General features: G+C 37.3%; 1 protein-coding gene across 4 annotated transcripts in view; it reads left to right on the top strand.

Moving 5' to 3' along the window:
- Positions 1-22,599, top strand: part of DACH2 (dachshund family transcription factor 2) — a 283,298-nt gene that overhangs the window by 216,078 nt on the left and 44,621 nt on the right. For all 4 annotated transcript variants that reach the window (XM_057425136.1, XM_057425138.1, XM_057425139.1 and 1 more), the window contains exons 5-7: positions 32-204; positions 11,963-12,098; positions 13,892-13,972. In XM_057425136.1, the coding sequence (XP_057281119.1) occupies positions 32-204; positions 11,963-12,098; positions 13,892-13,972 (390 nt within the window). The remainder of the gene's footprint in view (positions 1-31; positions 205-11,962; positions 12,099-13,891; positions 13,973-22,599) is intronic.

A 22,599-nucleotide genomic window follows, 5' to 3' on the forward strand; every position in this document is an offset into this window, starting at 1 on the left:
ACACTCATAACCTGTCCATGCTCTCTTCTAGGGATAGACCTGCCGTTCATGATGATGCCCCACCCTCTGCTTCCCGTCAGCCTACCTCCTGCTTCGGTTGCAATGGCAATGAATCAGATGAACCACCTCAATACAATAGCTAACATGGCTGCAGCAGCCCAAATGCACAGTCCTCTTTCCAGGGCGGGGGCCTCTGTTATAAAGGTAAGAGTAATATACGAGACTTAAAAGCTTTTCATGGCTAACAAAAATATTTACAGTGACTTTCTTAAGGAAGATAACTAAGAGCTTATACTGCCTAGAGGACACCTGGTCTGCTGTTCCTGATAGTGCTTCAGTCTGAGGAAATGCCCATGAGTACAGTCAGAAAGTTAAGATGATGTGCTCTATCTACAAATCTGTAATGTAATTAAAAACAGAAACTAACTCTCACTCATTCACTAGGGGAATTAACAGTGCTGCATCTGTGAAAGCTCAAAAGCTATTCTAAAATGTTGTTTAAAATCAAACTTAATGTTACACTTCAAAGAAAATGCTATAGAATGTAACAGAAACTCTAATGCGGTGTAATTCCAGAACAGGTTAGTAGCGGAGAAAATAATCAGAAATACCTTAGTGAGTACAGTCTCTGCTAGCCACACTAAATATCCTTCTGGCTGGATAAAAATTGTTTCCTACTTCGGAAAGACTTCTGGTAGTCTCTTCAAAGCAGGTTGCTCAGAAAATTTTAAGCCTGTGTTGATTGCTGCAGAACTGCCACACGCTAAAAATATGTTAAGACAAGAAAATTTCAAAGTAGAAGGATACAGGATCAGTGCATGTGAAGGATTGGTGCTATGGCGTTCTCTAAAACACAGTGTGTCCTCCTCTTACTGAGCAAAAATGAAAGGCTTTGTGAGTCTTTTATGTGTATTTTCAGGCAAGTGTATGTTTCTTGTTGAGAAAATTTTGTCACTTTTGGAAGGTAGTGACTATAATCCATTTGTCTTTGTTTTTAAATATGCAAGTATGTAGAGCTGCCTGTTCTGGGAGGTACAGGTCTTTTAGCTTTCATATTTATGCTTATTTACACTCATGTATCCCTGTCACTCTGGAATCCTAAAATTCTGAGTTACTTTATTATAGTAATTCTCACTGATTTGCTGAATTAATCTCTTATGTCTTTATTGTAAAAATCTTAATTATCAAATATCTTTATTTAATCATTGAGAAAGCTTCTGTTGCTAATATTATGTGAACTTTTGTTACTACATCAAGTAGGGAAAGTAGTAGTACACAACCACATTTCTTTTTCACGCGTGTATTTACTGATATCAACATCCCTTCAAAGAAGAAAGCAAATCTTTTCTGTCATGTTACAGTAGCATAAAGTATTATGTGTCTCTGTTGCTGAGGTTCTGGAGATCTTTGATTTTCTTCTGATCTTATTCCTTGGCCCAAGCATCTCCAAAATTGTCTTAGGTTGTTTCTCTTAGTCTTGAAGACTAACATATTGGGTTTTGGATTCTGGGAGGCTTCTAAAATTCAGGGGGGGCTGTCTCCAGTTAGGGACTATTTAGGATTAAGATCTATAAAAAATCCTTATCATCAATATGTCCACACAGTTATTGACTGGGCAGAGGAAAAGTGATACCTCTGATGTCCAACTGTGCATTAGTTAGTGCAAGTCACTGGATTGTTAGAAATTAATTGAGGTTCCATTTGTTTCACTCAGTAGCCTTTTCTTTAACTGTTCAGAGACCTCTTGAGAAAATCATAACTTAAATACAACAGTGGAATATGCTTTGATTATATTTGAAATGCTGTCAGTATGTCAAAATTAAGAGTAAATATGTATTTGTAGGCAGTGCCAGTTCTTTCTAACATAAGCTACAGTTTTTGCAGTTAGGTTTAGCAGGCCCTTGCTGATCCTAGTTACTCATTTACAGCTATTTTTACCCCAGCACCTGCACTGGAGGATACACAGTATCTCCGCAGCAGCAGTACGTCTCACTAGCACTCTAATGGGAATTATATCCTCTACATGATGTAAAGGAAAATACACCAGTAGCTAATGTGACAGAGGGAAAATGTGCCTCCATTGCTGTGTTACTCTTACCTGTCAAGTGATGCTGCATCTTCCTCTTGTTTGTTGTGAGTGCTGAAACAGTAAATGAATTTTATTACAGAGTGTGAGGCTCTTTTTGTCCTTTCCTACCCTTATGTACAATCATCTAGTTCTGAATGATGACCAATTAAGGCAAAATCCTTGTACAAAACAGGTAAAAGAAAATCGTTGCCACTGTTGTTATGTCAGCAGTGTTACTTTTATTAGATAACATTATTTAAGTGTATTTAATAAGTACAAAAATGACTAGTTTTAGATAGACTGCAACCTCATGTCATTACTTAAAATGGAAGAAATGAATTGAATATATTGAGTGTGTATCTGTTTCCATACTCTGATGACTAAAACACCACTTGGCCTGTTTCCTAAAGGTGTGAGAATCAGCTGCTTTATACAGGTTTTGAATGAAGTCATTATGCTTTTTATATCACATTTGCCATTTAGAAATAAGCTGTTCTACCAAGATATGCATGATCAGCAAAGTTAACATTTAGTGCTCCAGAAAGAAATGTCGTAACTATGAAACTTGATTTCTTCCTGACAGGCACACTGTAAATTAAGCAGGCACAATGGCCAGGCTCACTAAACCTTTTTGGCCATCTATAACATGATCTGATGTGATTATAGCAGCACCCACTAGCACTACTACAGCTACAGTTCTGACAGTGCCCCTGTAATAAATCCCATCTTTCAGGGATTTTACTGGGCATCTGAAAGATCCTGTTTGAAACTTGTCTCAAATGATTCTGGAGAACCTGTATAATGGAGGGTCTCATGTGGCAAACACAAAATTTGACAGTACCACTGACTTCACCACTGTCTCTGTTCTTCCTGTTGTGTCTACTGTCCTGTTAGTTCTGTTTTTTTCCAGAACTATTCTTCAGCTGGATGAAGTCTGGCATCCAGTCACTATGTAAAAGGCCTAGGTGTAAAACGCTTTGCCAGCCTGGTCTTGAGGGCCTCTCTGGGGCAGAACTTAGCTGAAGTACACCTGAATCATGGTTCAGGATAGAAACAGTAGTGAATAAACATAGTCGTTTACTCTCATCCCATAATTTTGTTCCCGTAACTCTACTTGGTGACAGTATTCTTAGGCCTTTAGAAGCAATATTTGGATGGGCTCTTTACAGAAAAGAGAAAGGATTTCACTGAAGGTTATGGAACAGCTCAACTCCGGAGAGCAGTAACTGTGTAACATTAAGATTTTTATTTTACAGTGGACCTATAATGAAGATGATCGATTATGTAACAAATCACATGACTGTTACGCATTCACAGCATATTATGCAGTTTATCATAAAGGTGCTGTTAACATGTATGCTGAGAACACCAATTTAACAGGATGCTGAAAGCACACCTAAATCATAACAGATCATTTAAATGAAATTGGGTCCAAAGGAGCTGAGACCTCACAGCATGTAATGTGGATGGCATGTATATGAAGATGTCTCACAGCAAAAATGGGACTACCTCTTCTGTTCACTGACAGACCTCAGAATAAGACCATGCCCATATAGAGGGGGCATGTCTGTCCATAGAGGCTTTGAGCAGTGTCCATAGAGGCTTTGAGCAGTGGATCGTCAGGCTATGTACAGGAAGGGTAGCAGGAGTATTAAGGTAGTGTCATCAGTTCCAAAGTCTTTATTTATGCTGGTTAAGCCAGAAGAGGCTTATATGATTAAAAAACATACTAGCTTGCACTGCATAATTTCAGCCAAAAGGCAGGGAGAGAGGGCAGGGGGAGGTTTGGGGACAAACGTATAAGGAGAACTGGAGTTTCTGGAGCTATGACTATGTGAAACTGTAAGTACTGAAAGGCCACTTTCCCAGATGTCCTTTGAAAGAGGTTAGTGGGAGATACTGTGAAATTGTAGGAACCAAATCCAAACCAGGGGCTTTGAGCGGCTCCCTTTTGTGTTAGATATCAAACGACTACTGAGATAATGAGGCAAACTTTTATCCCAGAGTTCCGAGAGCCTCTTTTTCACTTTTATCCCAATTTTTCCTTGCTGCTTGTTCAATTCACCCGACATGTTTTGCACTTTCTTTGCTTCTTTTGCTCATGTCTCACCCTTCCTCCTCCATCTCTCCTCTTTTTCATTCCCTCTCCCTTTCCTTCTGGCTCTCCATCAGCCTCTTCTGAGCCACTAAGAGATGTGCTTCTGAGTAGGAGTTTTCTGCAAATTGGTTTCATGCTGTCCATTTTTCTTCTGTCATCATTCCCTCATGCTTGCTGTATTCCTACTTTTCACTTACTCTTTCTGCTCTTGTGCCATTTGTCCCTAATTGTGAGCTGGATATTTGTTGAATACAGCTGGAAAACCAAGAGGAAAAAAGTTAAAATCTAAAAACCCCACCACCCTTGCTCCAAAAAAAAAAAACCCCAAAAGGACATTTTAGGTGAAACACAGTGTTTTGTTTTGAAAGGGAAACTGGAATCTTGTACTTCACAGCAACCCTACACAATTCACAATTTCCGGCTGAATATTTTTGTCTGCTGATAAACAGAGGAAAGTGTTGTTTGTACAGTGTGATCTAGACATGCAGTAGAGATTTTGGAGTCTCCTTTTCTTTGTGTTCTGTTCTCCTGATTTTGCGGGATTGTTAAAGCATTTGTAAAAGATGTATATGACATGATTTTAAATTCCCTGAAGAGACTACAGATGGGCTGTGTAATTATTGCTGAGAGGTGCTATTTTCTGTGTGCTGTACAACTCACATTCATAATATTTACTTGACAGCCAGAAAAATGTGGCCATCTCCGAATACTCTGAAACAATTCTTCTTGGTATAAAGACATTTCTCGTTACAGAATGTATAACATATTTAATTTCATATCTCTCTCTGCATTCAATTCATTCTGAATTGCTTTTGGAATATTACAACATTTATGAAATAAAACTTTTGTAAAATTTAAGATCTTTTTCTCATTATTAGATTTATTCTGTCTTGTTTCATAGCATGTGTTCATTGCTGGCAGGTTATTCCTGAAATGGGCATTAGAATATGCTGGGGGAGTGACATGTGAAACAGTGATTTGAGTTGGTGTTACCTTGCAGGTGAGTAGGAAGGACTGGCAAGAGTTCCTGCCCCTCGTCTGGCTGGAGCTGTAATGCAACTCCAGTTGTGTAGTCACTGGGGTAGCTCGTGCATAAAGAGGCTGAATTTTGCCTTGTGCCTTATGCCTCTATTTGTATGAGAAGATGAGTAGTATCTATAAATGTCAGCTGTTTGAAAGACAGTGTTACGTCAGTGTGGGCAGAAAACACATGTAGCACATAGCCTCCTTTGCTGAATTTGTTCCAGGCCACAGACATGGTCCAGCAGTCTTCTGGTCAGATGCTGTGCTTACTTTATGCACAGGCAGTTGGTATAGTTCTTTTATTTTAGAGTAGCAAGCATATTTAGCACTGTTAGGTATATGGTTGGACTTAATGATATTAAAGGTCTTTTCCAACGTAAATGATTCTGTGATTTTGTGTTTCTAAGTTTGCTTCTTACAAGGCTAATTCTGTGGCTGTATCTGTAGTGAAGAAGTTAATGTGCAGTTTTGTATCTTTTTATTCCCTGAAACAGAGAAACTGCTATGTTGGGTGATGTTTAGGTCCTTACAAATTGCATTAAATACCCTTCTGATCTCTCCATCTTTGAAGGGAGTCATATCCCTCTTCCTGCAATGCCAAGAATGCCTTGCTTGTTAACTCTGAGATGCAGAGTTAAGCAATGAATACTTAAACTTGGAAATTGAAAAAATACGGTAAGAAGCATCTCTTTTTTTGCAAAGCTTTCAAGGGAATATTACAAGGTCAGGCACATACTAGCTTTTAGTTTTGGCTCAGGTCTTTTTACTATTGGCTTAGTCAATGTATTTGTACTTAATAACTGATATAGCATAGATCAGATACAACATTATCATCATTAGTCCTGAGAGTGCCTTTCTTTCACTCAGTAACAGTACTGGGTGGAACAGTTCATAGGAGGGGTACAAGTAGAAAGTTTCCATTACCAGATCCTTTCCGATTTTAGTCAGTATTATGCTTTTAGATTCAAATGATAATGGAAATGTAAAATCTTAATATACGAGTGAAGGCTGACAGTTTTCACAGTGACTGCTGATTTAAGAAATGGTGAAGAAGGAAGCTCTTTGGCTCTTTACCAATACCATCGTATTAGCTGCAGGTTTCTGTTTGGCTGAGCAGCTGGCAATTAATGAATTGATAGGAAGTAGTCACAAGGTAATGGAATTAGCAAGTGAACATCTGGTATTAAAAATCAGTAAACATAAAAAAGTTTTTATGAATTTTCAAATTTGGTGGGAAAATAATTGCCAGTCGACTACAACTGTAACAACTGTATATACACAGTGAAAAAAAAAGGGTATTTTAAATGGCGAAGTAGATATTTTTAAGTGAATGACTTCCCGATGCACTGCAAAAGATGAATGGAATCCAGCTGGCTTTCAGACGTACAGATCCTATCTTAGTTTTCAGACCAGCTGTTTACCTTGTTCATCTCCAGTTCTTAACAGCACTTGGAGATTCTATAAGTAGCTCAGAAGACCAGCTCACCCATAGTCTTTGCATGTGTCCATTTCCAGACTAAGATGATTCAAAATACAAACCACTGTTCTCTTGCCCAGAAATTGTAACTCTAACCATGGCATTTCTTGTAGGCCACTCTCTGGCATCATTTCAGATTTAGCACAGCTCCTGCTAACCATTTCAGGATCATTCAGGGTCATTCTTTTTCTTTGAAAAGCCTGAATGCCAGTTATGCATAACATATATAATGCATAATAAAGGCTGTAAACTTCAGAACAATATTAAAAAATGTACTTTATATTAGAATCCAAATAGTATTGGTATCAATTAAGAATATTAGCAGTTCAGTTCTTTGCTAACTGAAATTGTGTTAACTTCTCATGTTCTCCTCTTTTATTGAGAATGGAATTTAGCCAGGAAGATAGGAGCAGCAGTGGCACATGCATGGAATTGTGGTGTTTTGAGATAGGAGGTGAGGAGGTCTGCAGCCATTCTGCTGGTTGGCTGCTTCTGGCTTCACAGACCCCTCCAGAGACATGGGATTCTGGTTTCTAGATTTGTTTAACTGTGTGGTCCATTTTGCGAACATGAATGGTGTTTTGGCAAGCACTGGGAGATTGAGGTGTGCCACAAGAAATATTCCAGTTGGGAACTAGGATGCAGATTAATGCTGGAAAATTTATTCTGCCAGAGCCTATGAACTCCCTGTTTTTCCAACATGGTCATCAGCTCTAAATCTTTCTTACAATAAGTGAAAATTCTAATGTAAACCTAGAGGCAGTATAATCCCTGTTTTTCTTTGCTCTCTGTTTCATTAGCAAGGTCTGGTGAATTCCAGCTCTCCTGCCACTGCAGAGCCCTTGTAGAGTACAGAAGTAGCACCTCAATTAAATATGAAATATCAAGATAAATGTCTGAATAAAATATCCAGGACTCAGACAAACTTCCAAAACCTGCTTGTCAGCAGTGAAATGCCATTAAATCCTCTAGGAACTCATTAATAGATTAACATTTGGAAGAGTAATTACAGCTACATTAGAACTAAGAATAAAGAAAAATAAAGGAAAATCCAGCAGCATCATTTCTCTAAACTCTTGACACAAAATGAAGATCAATACCATAAAAAAAATCAGAGGTAAGGAATTAAGGTCAAGATGATTATGTCAAAAATAGGTAAGCTGTTCATATATATTTCAAGGAAAAAACACAACTCTGGATGCAAGTGGTGTTTCATGTTATTTGTGGTGTTTCATGTTATTTGTGGTGTTTCATGTTATTTGTGTGGTACGTGGTGTTTCATGTTATTTGTGTGGAATAGTACCTTGCTGGATAGAAAAAGGATATTGAGGGGAAATCAAGGATGTATCTAGAAATTGGAAGAGTTGATCGCTTCAGTGCCATTAACCTAAATCACAACTAAAATTAACAATGTCAAGTTTTGTAGCTACAGTTTCTGAGCCAAAGCAAGATGCTGATCTTTAGTGAGACAAATATATTACCCTTCAAAAGGATTAAATACTGCAAAAGTCTTCTTTGAGAATTTATGTTACAGCTCTGTAGCAGAGAGAGAAAAGATAAGGTAAAGTAGGTACTGTGGTGAGATAAATAGGTGGGATCTTGAGAAATGTTTTCATTTTTCATAAAATTCTCACTCTCTGCAAATTTAATATATATAATTCATACCATTATAACCTGGAATATGAATCTTGCAAATTTATGAATAGGAGGAAATACAAGTGGAGAAAATAGGACTTTATTTAGAAATGCTTTTCTATTACTGAGTATATCCACTGTAGAACCAGGCTACACAGCACTCTGCCTGTGGGAACTGAGTTATTTTCAAGAGGAAGAAGATTAAAATATATGAAAAGTAACAAGGCTGTAAAATACATAGATGACAAATAAAATGAAGTCATCAATGTGTAAAAAAAATTGTTAAGGATTTAGATTTGCAATTTTCCTATTTAAATGCCCTCATTGATTTGTTACAAATACTGTTAACCCTGTGTTTGGAAAATGGTGAGGACATTATCACTTGTGTTCTCATTTGTAATAAAATAGATTAACTTGCTGTGAAATTTTAACTAGGCTGAGACACAACAGTAGCTACCTAATGAACCAGAGCACATTGCTGTTAAGTAGCTAAATAGATGCATACTGATTACAGGACTGAAAAATGGATCTGTTTACTTGCAGAAAAAAGTCTGTTCATAGTGTTATTCATTATAGTGGGGGAAATTCAGCATCACATTTCCACACAAACATTTAGAAATAGACAATTTCTCCATCCATATGCAGTCTTATGTGATGATACTCTATCCTAATTTGCAGTACATATAATATGGGGAAAATTTCAGCTCCTTTGTTGCTTATAGAGAAAACTGTATCTTCTCTGTACATGTAAATTTTTATAACTGATAAGACGTTAGATGACATAATCAACTAATTCACTTAGAAAGTGATTCACTGTGTGATTAAGAATGACATTATTATTTGACACTTTTATTTCTGTCTGAACATTTCAAACCAAGACCCTGAGTTTGAAGGCAAATTACTTGAAGCAGAGATTATTTTATAGCAAGAGACAATGGGAAATGCAGTTACCAGAAGGAGCTCAAATACTTTGCTTTTCCAAATCATCAGCTTTTGAATTACTCAAATAACTCCCATTTAAGATGACATATATGGCTGTTTGTGTGATATCTAAGTGTTAATTCATAGTCATATTTGTTCATAGCTTTTTTTTGCAGAACAGTTGGCATGTCCTCTTCTTGGCTATTCATTTTCATGGTTGTAGTAGACAATGAAATTTACTTACACTATGTACTCTTCTGTTAAATTAATCATTTCAAAATGGTATCTTAATTGTAAATTGAGTGCTCACTGTGGTAAAAAAAGGGAAAATAGTGCCAAAGAGGACAGTTAAAACTGAAATCCAGGCAAATAAAATTGCAGTCATAGTTGTAGCCTGTTAGCAGTAACCTATTTGGAAGCTATTATTTATACAAAGGTAAAAGACACACAGTATTTATAAACTCAGGATTGCAGGTATGTGTTTCATCATTTATGTAGGAGAATACTTCTTGGGTTTAGAACATTACTTGTACAGGCAACTTACTAAGCAGCCCATCCACAAAGTCTTGACTCTGTTTTCTGCTTTATCTCAGCAACCTCTAAAACCATTCTTTTGGAGGCCGAGAAGAGGAAAACACAGGAGACTTTACAATCAGTGACTTTTGACTTCCCCCCCCCAAATTTGGAAACTGTTTATTTAAAACCATTCAGTTACCAAAATCTTAAGAACTTGTAACCCAACATAATATATTCATATCTGTTAAAACTTAATAAACATTTTAATTAGCATTCAAAACTACTGCCATTAAAGATATTCCTTTAAGATTTATTAGTTATTGTATGTTCATTAAATAACAGGTAATTAGTGAAAACAGATCCATAGAGGATTAACAGCTATGTAATAGATACACATCTGTTACAAGATCTTGAGCCTCAGTTGTTATTTAATGTACAATAACTATCCTATTAAAAACACATTCAGTGCTATGTTTTCAGCTGGTGTGATTGGAATAGTCAGGCACCATCCCTTGTTATAAGGAGGATCCAATCTCATATTGCCTTTGCATCATTCTCAAATATATCTGTAAATGTGAAGAAGAGTGTGGTTTAGAGAGATGGTTTTAATGGGTAACAGAATACTCTTAAAATGTCAGTCCTACTGCCAGTGTTATTAATGAGTTGCCTCAACAGGTTATGAACAGAAGCTATTCTGCTAGCTGTTTATAGTGGAAAAACTATTAGAATCTACCATTCTCTTCCTAAAGCTGTGTTACTGATTTAGGATACTGTCTAGCAAAAACTGTGTAAAAAGTTCAGATGTTAGTGAGTTTATTTTCAAAGCACACAGTGAATTGCCCCCCCCCCCCCCCAGTAGCCAGATTGCATATTCCTAATGAAAAATCTTTGAGAATAGGTTAGGAAGGCAGAGAAATTGCGAAGTTCCTTTGAGACAGCTTCCCCAGATTACACTGTAATTGTGGTTCTTAATGAGGTGGGGGTAAGAGGATCTCCCTTTAAAAAAAACCTGAAAGTAATATTTCAGTTCTGAGTTTCCATGGGGAACAGCTGATTGCCAGGGATGAAGGCAACTCCTAAGATGCAGCTTCTGGATTTCTGTAAAATCAAGCATCCCCTCGTTAGCATCTCTCCTTTGGAGCTGCACCTTCAGGGATCTGTCACAGAGGATTAAAGTACAGAAGGGTTTTTAAAAATATGTAAAGTGTCTCAGGTCATGACCTGTCCCTTTCAGCAGATTTACTTTTTTTTGTTGGTCCTGGGAACAGGAATGAAGGGTACTGGAATTTTTAATTGATTCAGAAAATTATACATGTGGAAGCACAGGGTTGGAAGGGATCTCAAGTGGTCATACAGTCTCTTGCCTTCCTCAAGACAGGATGAATTAGTACTTATGCCATGCTTGTCTAACCTGTTCCTAAAGATTTTTACTAATGAAAAATCCATGGTATCTTCAGGCAATCTGCAAGTATAGATACACAGAACTGCGGCACTTAGTTTTGCTAAATTTTTATCATTTCTTATGTTTTTCTTCTTACCTGAAATATTGTGCATATTTAAATTAGAGGTTAACAACAAAGTTTCTCAAGTAAATAAGAATTTGCAAGCACATTCTGGTTTTTGTTAGTCAGTGATGCTTTTCTTGTAGAAGTGAATTTCTTAGCAGTGCCACAGCTTTTAAAATGTGTTTGAGTGCTACTCTGAGAAGATGCTGATGTAATTTCAGGTACATATTCTAGTGAGTTTACAAATTTGACTGCATTTATTGACAGCTTAGTCCAAATCTGAGTTATTATTGCGAATCTGATTCATACATGTCAATTTTCCTATCTGTAGATTAAAAGTATTATCTGAGAACAATATGAAAGAACATTCTTTAGGTCCCTTACAACCTTAATAATTCTGTAATTCTTTATGTTCCTATGTGTGAAAAACTTAGAAAATAAAAAGTTACCCAGAAAAAAAGAAAAGAGATGGCAAATGCTTTGTCATGACAAAGAGGATGAAGAGCTGTTGCCCAGATACATTGCATGCAGAAAGCTGTAGTCTTTTCAGCTGTAGATTACTACACTGGTCAAAAGACATTTCAGTTTTTCTCAGTTCACTATTTATCTTGGAAATACCATTTATTATTGGTGTTTTAAGCCAGCTTCAGTTTTTTCCATTGAACTTAGTGAAGTTCATGAGTCAAATTGCACAGATCTTGTTTTCTTTCTGTTCCAAGGAAAGGATCCAAGACAGCCCTTCTCCAGCTCCATCTCTAGAAGACAGTCAGCGGCCCGGGAGTCACGCTTCCTCCCATCAGAGCAGCAGCGTGTCCAGCTCACCATCCCAGTTGGACAACACACCAGACAGAATTGGTTAGTGCTCTGCAGCCTCACACCTCTTTGCATTTACTGACCTCAAGAATTTTAGAAATTTGTTTGCTGGGAAACTCAGGAAAGCACTTACTTGCTAAAACCCCCCAGAAAGTTCATCACTACAGTTTGTTTTATTAGGTTCATCACTATGCCGAGCCCAGCCCCTCAGATCCACTCTATGCAAGTATCCGTCCTTGAACAGAAAATACCATCCCTTCTCCGGTAAAACCAAATTCTCTTGCATGCTGGAGTATGAAAGTGCATATGAAGGCACCTGGAATTGAAAAATAGCAAAGTATCTTTTTCTTCATAGATTATATGATGGCTTTTCCATTCCAGAAACCTCCTTATGCTCACACGTTCCATCATCACCATGAGGCTGAGGACTTTCTGATTTTTTTGGTGTCTACACCACAGCTTTTACAGCCTGTGCGTTATCAATCTTGTGTTTAAAATGCTGATTCAGTCTAGAGAAGTTCAGATCCTATTCCTGGTGCTTCCATGAGGGATCTAGGGCAAGTCAATTAACATCTCTTCGTGTCAGTGTATGTCAACGCCGTTGTCTTCAGTATGGCTAGAGCCCATGCAGACATTGCTGAGCTAGATTTGAACTACAAAAGCAGCACAGTCCATGTAGTCAGCATAGACCTCACTCCCATCAAGTAACTATTCAGCTGCTTGCTGGGGTTTTACAGTTTTGACTCTGAGCCATGCAGCAGCACCATGGCACTATATAGCACACAGTTGGGTCTATACAAACTAATCAGTAGAACCTGAACTATTTTGCCTAAATATATGCATACACAGGACATAGACTAGAAAGTAGATTCCCCTCAGCTCATTCATAGGTAAAATAGGGCTAGAAATCTACAGGACAAGAAATGTGACTTCCTATAACAAGAGAGGAAAAAGGGACTTTAGTCCTCACCCTTGCCTTGAAAGCTGCTGTTAACACAGCAGTTGCACACACTGCAAGCCTCTGGGCTTCAGAAGTGGTGCTGAAAGTTTTTGAAAGATAACTAGGTTTTATTTAGGTTGAACTGAACATTTCTCTGTGTTGAACTCTAATGCTGAAATTTGTAAAGATATGTTTATATGTTTTTTATCTATATGAATGTATGTTTTCACTTTTGCAATTTAAAACAAAAAGAAATAGCTTTCCCTAAAATATGGCAATGAAGCTTTTAACAAGTGTTCTGACTGGAATAACTTCTGTAATAAATGTGTTAATCAAATAAGAACAAAGAAAATAGGCATCCTGAAATTATAAACTTAACACCTCTCACAGATCTTGCAGGTGTGAAGTAAAGAGGTTTTTTCAGCACTACAGTGTATTGGGGTTTTGCTGTCATCTATCAATTTGGGTTACTAGCTGTCAAACTGGAGTTTTTAAATTTGCTGCGTTACAGGTAATTACAAATACATAAATCCTTAAATCTATTTCTCTCCAAAATGGTTCCTATGAAGTACTTCTCTAATTAGAGAATCTAAACATTTAATAAAAAAATCACATTCATCTCAGTAGTAATTTGGGTTTTATCTTGGTATTTTTGTTTTATCAAGTTGAGCAAATTTGCTTTTGGTGCATATTTTACTTGGCTCTTGAGTGCCAAACTGGGAGAGCAAAATGGTTGATTGTGGACAGCAAAATTGATCAATTGCTTTAGAACTTACGTAGTATAAAGAAATGTTAAAGTAAAAATACTGAGAAAATATAATTAAATATTTTTGCTGTTCTGGCTTTTTTTTTTTTACTGATGGTGTTAAAAAGTTGTGCACTCTGACTTTTTTAGCTATGCTGACCAACAACAGGGAAGGAGAACTCATTGATCAAGAAACTGGGACCAGCCTAAAAAAAGTACAAAAGGAGAAAGGTAAAATTACAGACTGTTTTCCATCACAGGCATTTAATTACACTTATTATGTGTGTATTCCTTTTTCTGGGATTCTGCATATGCAATGGCATTATTTTAAAAATTTAAGTATGCTAAGTGCCTAAATGCAAAGAATAATGTATCCAGTGAATTTACATGGTATTATCCTTAGAAGTGTAAGCAACCAAATCTTTGCTTCTTGGTTATGTAGTGTGGGGCTAATGTTCTGCTGGTCTTTTGGCTCAATTATTTATGAAGTTCCTAGCAAATATGTGATGAGTCACATGGTATTGTTTCTTAGCCTCCAGGGAATGTGTGTGCAGACTACTCTAATGCTGGTACCTAAGTGAGGGAAAGAAGCCATTTTTCGTGTCTAATGATACTGCATTACCTCACAAGTAAGGGGCAGCAAGGGAAGAAGTGACATTTGGCCTGTAGTGGCAGTCCTAGAGGCAGGGCAGTGGCTCTTCTACTTGGTTCTCCCTGCAGTGATTGTTGTGTACTGGAAAAAGTGGTTATTGCTGGTGTATGCAGGTAAGCCCTGAGGAAGTACTTTGGTGATGGGGAGCATGTGGTGTCTGTGGCTGCACATCAAGGAAGAAGCAGCATTTTGTTTCAGTGCAAATATAACAAAAAAAAACCAACTTGCATATTAATAGGCACCAGGTTTGTTCTGGCATTGCATACAGACAGCACCATATGACATGAGTGCCTGCAAAAAAAAAAGGAACGATATAAAGAAATAAAAGAAAGCCAATGGTAAGTCAATACTGGAAGAATACTGCAAAGGTATAAACCGAGGGAGGTAGTAAGGTTTCAGAGTGAAAAAGATGGGAAGAGAAGGAAGCAACCAAAAGAGAAGAAAATATAAATGCACTTAGAAGTCTACTTTTAATATGAAACATGTTATCATAAATGTAAATACAACCTGATTTATATTTTGATTGAGGTGATTTTGATGTATTTTCTGAAAAAAAAAAAGAGAAGACAGGTATGGACAAATTTATGAGCAACTCAGAAAATAATTTGGAGGCTCCATTTACCCTGTGGTTCCAGACTTACATAAAATTACTTGGGCGTATTCATGATTTTGTATAATCAGCCTTTTTCCTTAGATGCCTGTGAATGATACAGTCTTTGGGAGGAAGAATCTGAAATTTCCTCCTTATATTTTGTATTTTTGTACTTGAATCTCTCTTCTTGAAAGCTGAAGAAGCTGTTTTCTATTCACTGCTTTCTCTAGACATTTAAGCACTTCCCTCATGAACCCCAGAAGAGCCCTTTTCTGCCATTCTGTGGTAGTTTTGTCTGGATAATCACGCTTAAATCATTCCCTCTTTGACTCTTGTTGACATTTACAGACCAGAGGCTAAACAGTTATCAACCATACCTTCATTCCTAAGATTAAAACATTACATTTCCGTAGTAATCAGATAGATGTGTATTTAATCTAAATCTGAAAGTGTAGTTGATTTTAAGTTTGTTGAACCATGTAAGGTTTCTTCCCTCATGTTTCATCATTTTTCAGTGAAACAATTCAATATCCTATGGGGTTCAAAGATGCAAATCATGTAGTTATTTGTAGTAGCAGTCCTGTCACGCAGGATGGATGAAGGAAGGTACAGTTTAAGAATCAGAAAAGACAATTCAGAAATCCCCAAAAGCGTGAAAGTAATTTAAACTCCACCACCTGTGAACCTAATTCCCAGGCTCCTGTGATCACTGAGCGTTCCTCGTAACATATACGAAATCACAAAGATTTGATGCTAAAATTTTGTGTACCATAATTTACCTTAAAATTGAAGTTGCATAGGTTTATTAATTTCCCGATCTACATTTTTGCATATTATTATCTTTAATTGATTAGGTACTGGGAAATATATCTTTTTACGTGTGTTACTTCTGCATGCACTTAGGGGAATTTTTTTAGGATGAACTCAGTGTTCAGAGATTCATCTGCATGAGAAAAACGTGCTTCAAAATAATTTTAGCTTATCATTTTAAATGTAGAATAAGGTTTCTGGTTTTCTACTTGATCTGCACGGATAGGGTTGTTTTTTTTCTGAAAACATGAGAATGAGAAATTGTTTCTTTTTGTCAGGTAAAGATGTCATTTCCAAGTAATGCCATGACTCCAGAACTAAAACCTTTTGACGTTATAGTGGGACAAATGCTAAATTTTAAAGGCACCAACATTGTGTGTCTAACAAATTCAAGCTGATTTTGCATTTGGCCATGTGACAGACCTGTATTAGAGTTGCTGTAGGAATCTCGGGTTTACAGGATGCAAGCACCCAGTAACTGATGGACTTCACCAGTAGGACAGAGTCAGTACTTTGCTTCTGAAAATCCCCAGCCTGTATGTGCTCTGTCACCCCAAGCAAGTGTTATTTTTCAGTGATTTGTCTTGCTCGCATATGGATCCTTTGTTCCTAATACTGTTCTTATTCTCTTGTGTATAATTAGTTTGGGCTCTGGTGCACCTCTGATATATTGAATGTTTTTTTCATAGTCAGATATGGACAGTCAGTGAAGAGTGTGGTCTGTGCTGGGTTGATCTGCAAAAAAATATACATGTAATTTGTATACAGAACAAGCTTTGTTTTTCAAAACCTGCCATTACTTTTGCTGAGGTAAAATATATTTACCATAGAAAAGATTTTCAAAGTTATTAAGAAGGAATGTAGTTAAAATAAAAGTATCAACATTTATTAAGTATGACAAGTAAGCGATTTATACAACCGTAGCAAGCATATGTTTTCACATCTGTTTTGAGTAATATCATCATGATTTTAAAAATGATTTATAGCTCTGCAGGCCATAAAATGCCAGCTTTGCTGTAAGTTGGAAGTTTTCAAACAACAAAGAAATTATTGAAGGCATATATTGAACATGTTTTTGTTAGGCACCTTGGTATAACTTTACAAATCTAAGCACTCTGTAACAATTAAGTTATCAAGAAATGAAAATTAAGTAACTAAAGTTTAGCAGTAGTAATATTTACGTGAAATCTTAGCATAAAAAACAGTAGAGGTTAGTGTAATGATTATAGACAAATACTTTGATATCCCTCAGGATACACAATTTCTGTTTTTCCATGTCCTGTTTTAAGTGATCTCAGCACCAGAAAGAAATGTGCCACTTTGTTCTCATCAAACTAATTTCAAGGTAATTAGGGCTGAAGAGAATATGGCTTAACAGTTTCTCTTTAGAAGACAGTTAACATGAGGTTGTGCCAGTTATGTTGAGCTGTTTGTATATGTTGGTGGGGCAGATTTTACAGAATTGGTGGTTGTCTCAGGGCAGAGGGGTAAGAGCCCAGTTAGACCATACCATAAGGTTTTTGAGGGAGAAATGCCATTAACTCTCAATTACTCACATCCTTTCATCATCTTTTTAGGAAATATGGTGAGGCTTAACATTAGAGGACAACAGAGTCAAACTTCTTTATAGGTCTGCAGTTGTTTTTTTTTTGTCAAATGTCTTTAACCATTATGGTGCACAAGCATTTTGCCTTGAAAATCCTCCACAGACCATAGCCCCAAGTGTTTACAGAAACTGCAACACAAATTCTTCCTGATTGTGCTTTCCCGCTCTGTCTGGTTTTAGGCAGTTACATTTTACCTGCACGATTGTTCGCAGAAGCTAAATTTTAAATTCATCTGCTTCAGTATATATCCTGAGAAAAACTTCTGTTGTATGGGAAAAGATTGCGTTTGACACAGCCCTGTATAGGCTTTATAGAAAACTGCATATGAATTCTGGCATTAGGAAGGTTAAACGAGCCAGAAAAGAATTTGGCCATGCCTTCCAGTCAGACTTAAATGCCAGTACAATTATTCTGTTTGACTGCATGACAAGAATTATTCCAAACTCCTCACATAGGATGGAGTAATAAAAGGCACTGGCCCACCTCTTGCCACTGTAAAATCAAGGTGAGTGTTCATGTCTTCAGGGGAACAGAATTTGGCCAAAGATTGATATTTTGGAAGATTGCTCCCCTAGCTGGTGGTTATTATTCCAGAGAAGAGTGATACACATAGGCTGCTCAGGTGCTGTTCTTCCTGGCCCCATGGCATGTCCTGAGCCCTGATGAGAGCCGGATACATGCTAGCCAGCCCCTTTGCTCTGATTTTGTGAGGCAAACACGATATGTGGGTGACCACAACGTGCTTTGACTGGGTTTTCGGGTGTTCACACAGGTGCTTGGGCTGCTGGAGCTGCACTTCATCTGAAGTGGAGTAAAATTTTGTAAGAAAATGTCATAAATTACCAGTAACTCCAGACTTAACCATTGTTCAAGCAGCCTTTGAGTAGAAATAAAGATTGTATTTGTTGAGAAAGTGATTTGCTCTGAATTTCCCAGAGCTACTCGGGCCCTCCTTTAGCCCAGTTGTCTGCATCATCAGAGTACAAATCTGGACTCAAGGCTGTGTCTCGTGTTTCCGTAGACAGTAGTCTCCAAAGCTGAGCATCTGGCAGCTATCCCTTTTTCATTTTATTAAAGAACACCTTTCCCTTTATTACTTCAAGGAAATGGGAATTTTGCATCATTTCTGTCAGCTGAGCAAAATATTTTCACATGGCAGGGACTACAGTAATGAAATAATAACTATATGTATTGTATTTCATTTGCAGAAAAGAGGTTTTATGCGTTTAAATTAATCATTGCCAAAGGACTGGGTTACTCAGGATGTAAGGGGAGGAGAACGAGCAGGTGCAGAACACCTGAAACAGCAACAGGCCCTGGTGTTGGGGGTGTCCTCCAGAGAGAGGACTTTTCCAGCAATTAATCTGAAAGCATCCAGATGGAGAGCTCAAGGAATAAGAAAGAGAGCTAAGAGTACGAAGCTGTACCACGCAGTGTGTATACAAAGTGTGCGATAGGTGCCAACACTTCAAATGCTCATCATGCTGTTTCTTTGACGTATCAATACTTGCATGTTAAAGATATAACGAGAAAAAAGCAGTTTTCTTCATGAATGTGCTCACGAATCTCCTCCTGAGATATATGAAAAACTCTCCAAATTAGAAGTGAAGTCATGTTCTTTTTGGTCCCTAAGTGTTTATATTAGGTGTTTATATTAGGTCATTTCTTCAGTGGAGGCAATAACACAAGGGTTTAAAGGTTGCAAGGGTTTCTTTTTGCAAAAAATCTTAAGTGACATACACAGTGCAAATGTTCACTGGAAAAATCAAGATATTTTTATGCTTTCTATTTTCTGAGAATACTGAAAAATAAGAAGCACAGTGCTCTATTCTGGGTAAAGGCTTTCTCCACAAGTTTTTTTGTTGTTAAATTTAACCTGCAAGTGAACTGACAACTGTTAAAATGTGATCTTTCATCAGGAAATCAATCAAAAAAAAAAAAACCCACAAAAACTCAGCACCAAAACCCATAACATCAAGGCAAACTCTTATTATCACTCAGATTTGCCATACATGTAAATAGAAAGTAAAAGCAAAGCTTTGATTTTTGAAGTGTCTAGTCTAGACTCGTATCATTATGATTGTGTTTAACCATTGCTCTAATGTTTTTAAATACAAGGGCCATTACAAAGAGGTTGATGAAGTATTCCAAGGTCACATCTTCTACATTAATTTTGTTTTAGATCTTTATTTGCAGAATCATTTTTAAGAATGTTTTTTTTTTCCCTGAAGGGTAAAATACCTGCTTCATAATGATCCTGGCAGATGGACCAAGGCAGTTTCTTACATTGATACATAATTTATTAATATGTTTTATTTATTGGATTTCAGTGACTTTAATGTATTGCTGTCTAAACACTACAAATTATGTGTCTATACAGACGTGCTGAAATGTTGAAATTTTCTTTACTGAAAAGGCTTTGGACCAACTGTTTTAGTAAGGTATCCAGTCCATGGAATAAAATGGGCGAATAAGAATAAAGTAAGACAGAAGTAGAATCATACGATCATAGGATAGTTAGGGTTGGAAAGAACCTTAAGATCATTAAGTAATAAGGTAAAATAACTACTCTCCAAAGTCTGGTTGTCTCTTTAGATTTTACCATTTCCACTTTTCCTCCAATACTGTGAATTGAGTTTTCAGTAGTATCTTATTGAGCTGTATCAGATTTGAAAGGCATAAAAAAGAGAGAAAAATTACTGATTGGTATTCAGGAGGGGTGCTCACAGGTGGATGCTGTGCATGTCTGCTCCTGCACCAGCAGCCTTAGGAAAGCGTGAGTTACGGGGAAGCCTTGGAGCACCCTAAGCACTGGTGGGTGGTATTTTTTGTAGTGTTTTTATATATCCAGGACTTTTTTTCTAATTTGATCTTTTGAATGTCTTAAGATCTCTCTGTGGAGTGTGTCTGCCTGCCTTCTGCGTAAAAGTCACATTAAGATGGCAATTAAGAGCTCCCTTCTTTATTGCTTGCCCAGAGGTTTCAGGTGACAGGAGGCCCAAAACCATACCTTCATGTGCATCTCCAAAGTGTTTGTGTGCTTGCTGCATTAGAACAAACATTCCTGATAATAAAATGTAATAAATCCCTAGTGTACATATAGCGTAGTGAAGTAACCTTGGACTGGAAGTAGAAAAAGGTTATGCTTTTGAAATAGATAGGTAGCCATGAAACCAGAATAAGTGTTGTTCATTATATTTCAGACATTGCATTGAATTACATTGATGAAGTTACATGATAGCTTCTTAGCAGAGCTGATACGACCCATACACTGAACTTGGGAGCCGCTGGGGCTGCAGAACATAAGGAGGTCCAGACCACAGCCAGCTCAGCCTGTAATTTCAAGGAAATCAGATTTCATGTTCAATTATTGGGGCAGAGGGCACCACTACAGCACTCTTTACTGTGTTAGGTGTTTGGCTATTATAGCCATATTTATTTCTGGGAATGGACAGTTCTTTTAGTAGCTTTTTCATATTATCAGCTTTACTTTGGAAATTAAGCATTGCACCTGATACGATAGGAGGCCACAATAGTAAGTTATGAATATAATTTCAGTTGTTCTAAAACAAGGAGTTTTTTTCTGAAGAAAAATGGCCCATTTTGAATTCTTTCCATGAAACTCCCTGCATCTTTGTATAAGTTCAGTACTAATTTTCTGATGTTCTTTTAATGATTCTTATTAATACAGTAACAAGTAGATGCATGGGTGAGATAGTGTAAGAATCAGTAAGTAAATAAAATGCGTATTATCTATGTTAACCAAAACCTTGCTGTCCCCCTACACTGTATTTGTTTTTTTTTCATGTTATAAGCTCTTCATAAATTAATTTAGTGGGGAAAAAGTGTGCAAAATACTGAAGGATTTTTCATGTTCCTAAAATGTCTCCCAGCTTCTCCCCTCAACTTACCTTAATCCTAGGAACAATTTCTTTGCCAAAAGGATAAACAAACCTAAAGTGACTGTGAGATTCTCATTGTACAGTTGTTATACAACCCAGTAAATTGTAAAATACCAGAAAGAGAAGAACAAGGAGGGGACGATCATTCTGATGCTAACGGTAGCATTTTCATGTGCCTATCTATGTGAGTGAGGTGGCCAGAGCTGGGAATTTCTCAGTGAGAGGGGCTGCCTGAGTAGCTCTGTGGGGCTGGTGCCTGCTACCAACTGGGAAGTGAGTGCTCACAATTGGCTAAGGTTTACATCTGTGAATATTCTTATTGTAGCAGGTGCTTATGATTGATAAAAAGATGGATGGAGAGACACCTGTGCCTTGCTGTATTTGGGATATGCCAGTCATTGGGTACTCTGTTGGAAGAGTATTTCTCAAAATACCTGAATCTGTATCAGGAGATTGAATCTCCTCTCCTAAGTGAAGCTTCTTTCAGACTGCTGTGTCTCTGCATTGCATCTGTCACACCATCTTTAGTTAAAGCTTTCCTACTTCATCTGAGTGATTAAATATTCATAAAAGCAGGCTCCTTAACTAGCTCCCTTGGCCTGCTGCATTACCAGCTGTACTCTTGAGCTGCTTTGTGTGTTTTCTCCCCTCCCCAAACTCCTTTACTAAATAATCCCAAACCAATAGTCTGATGGTTTGAAAACAGGACTCTTGTTTCTCAGCTGGCTACTCCATTTGGGGTTTATGAGATCATCAGCTGTCATCCCTGGGCTTACAGTCTGCGTCAAATCCTCCAAATAGGACCCAAGTTAAGCTTCACAGACAAAATACATCTGGCCAGAGGTACCTTCAGCACAAATTTAGAGGACTGAAGGCAGCTGTTAAGTTGGTGGTTGGTTGTTTTTAGATATCTCACCAATGCCTCATTAATACATTTGTACCTATAATTAGAACCATAGAGTGCCTTTGTAGCTTTAGCTTGAAAGATCAGGCTTCTGAGAGTTTTTGAGGCATCACTCCTATATATGTAACTAGTTTGTGTGAATACCAGTGAAAATCAGCCCTGAATTAATTGATCTGCTTTTAAATGTAGAAATTGGATTTCTAAGTAATTTTGAGATGATGTTCATTGCTGACGTATTTGTAGTGCTTCATCATGTTCATGAGAACTACTACAAATGTCTAATTTTCCCAAAAGACTGTATGCACATTCACCATGGGGACATTCATACTTTAACCTTTTTAGCTATTAGAATTCTTAAATTCAAGGCAAATAAGTGAAAGCTAGAAAGACT

Source organism: Pezoporus wallicus, unplaced genomic scaffold, assembly GCF_028554395.1.
Source record: "Pezoporus wallicus isolate ANWC-B61680 ecotype Strahan unplaced genomic scaffold, APGP_CSIRO_Pwel_v1 scaffold_6445, whole genome shotgun sequence".
In the NCBI taxonomy this organism is placed as follows: Eukaryota; Metazoa; Chordata; class Aves; order Psittaciformes; family Psittacidae; genus Pezoporus; species Pezoporus wallicus.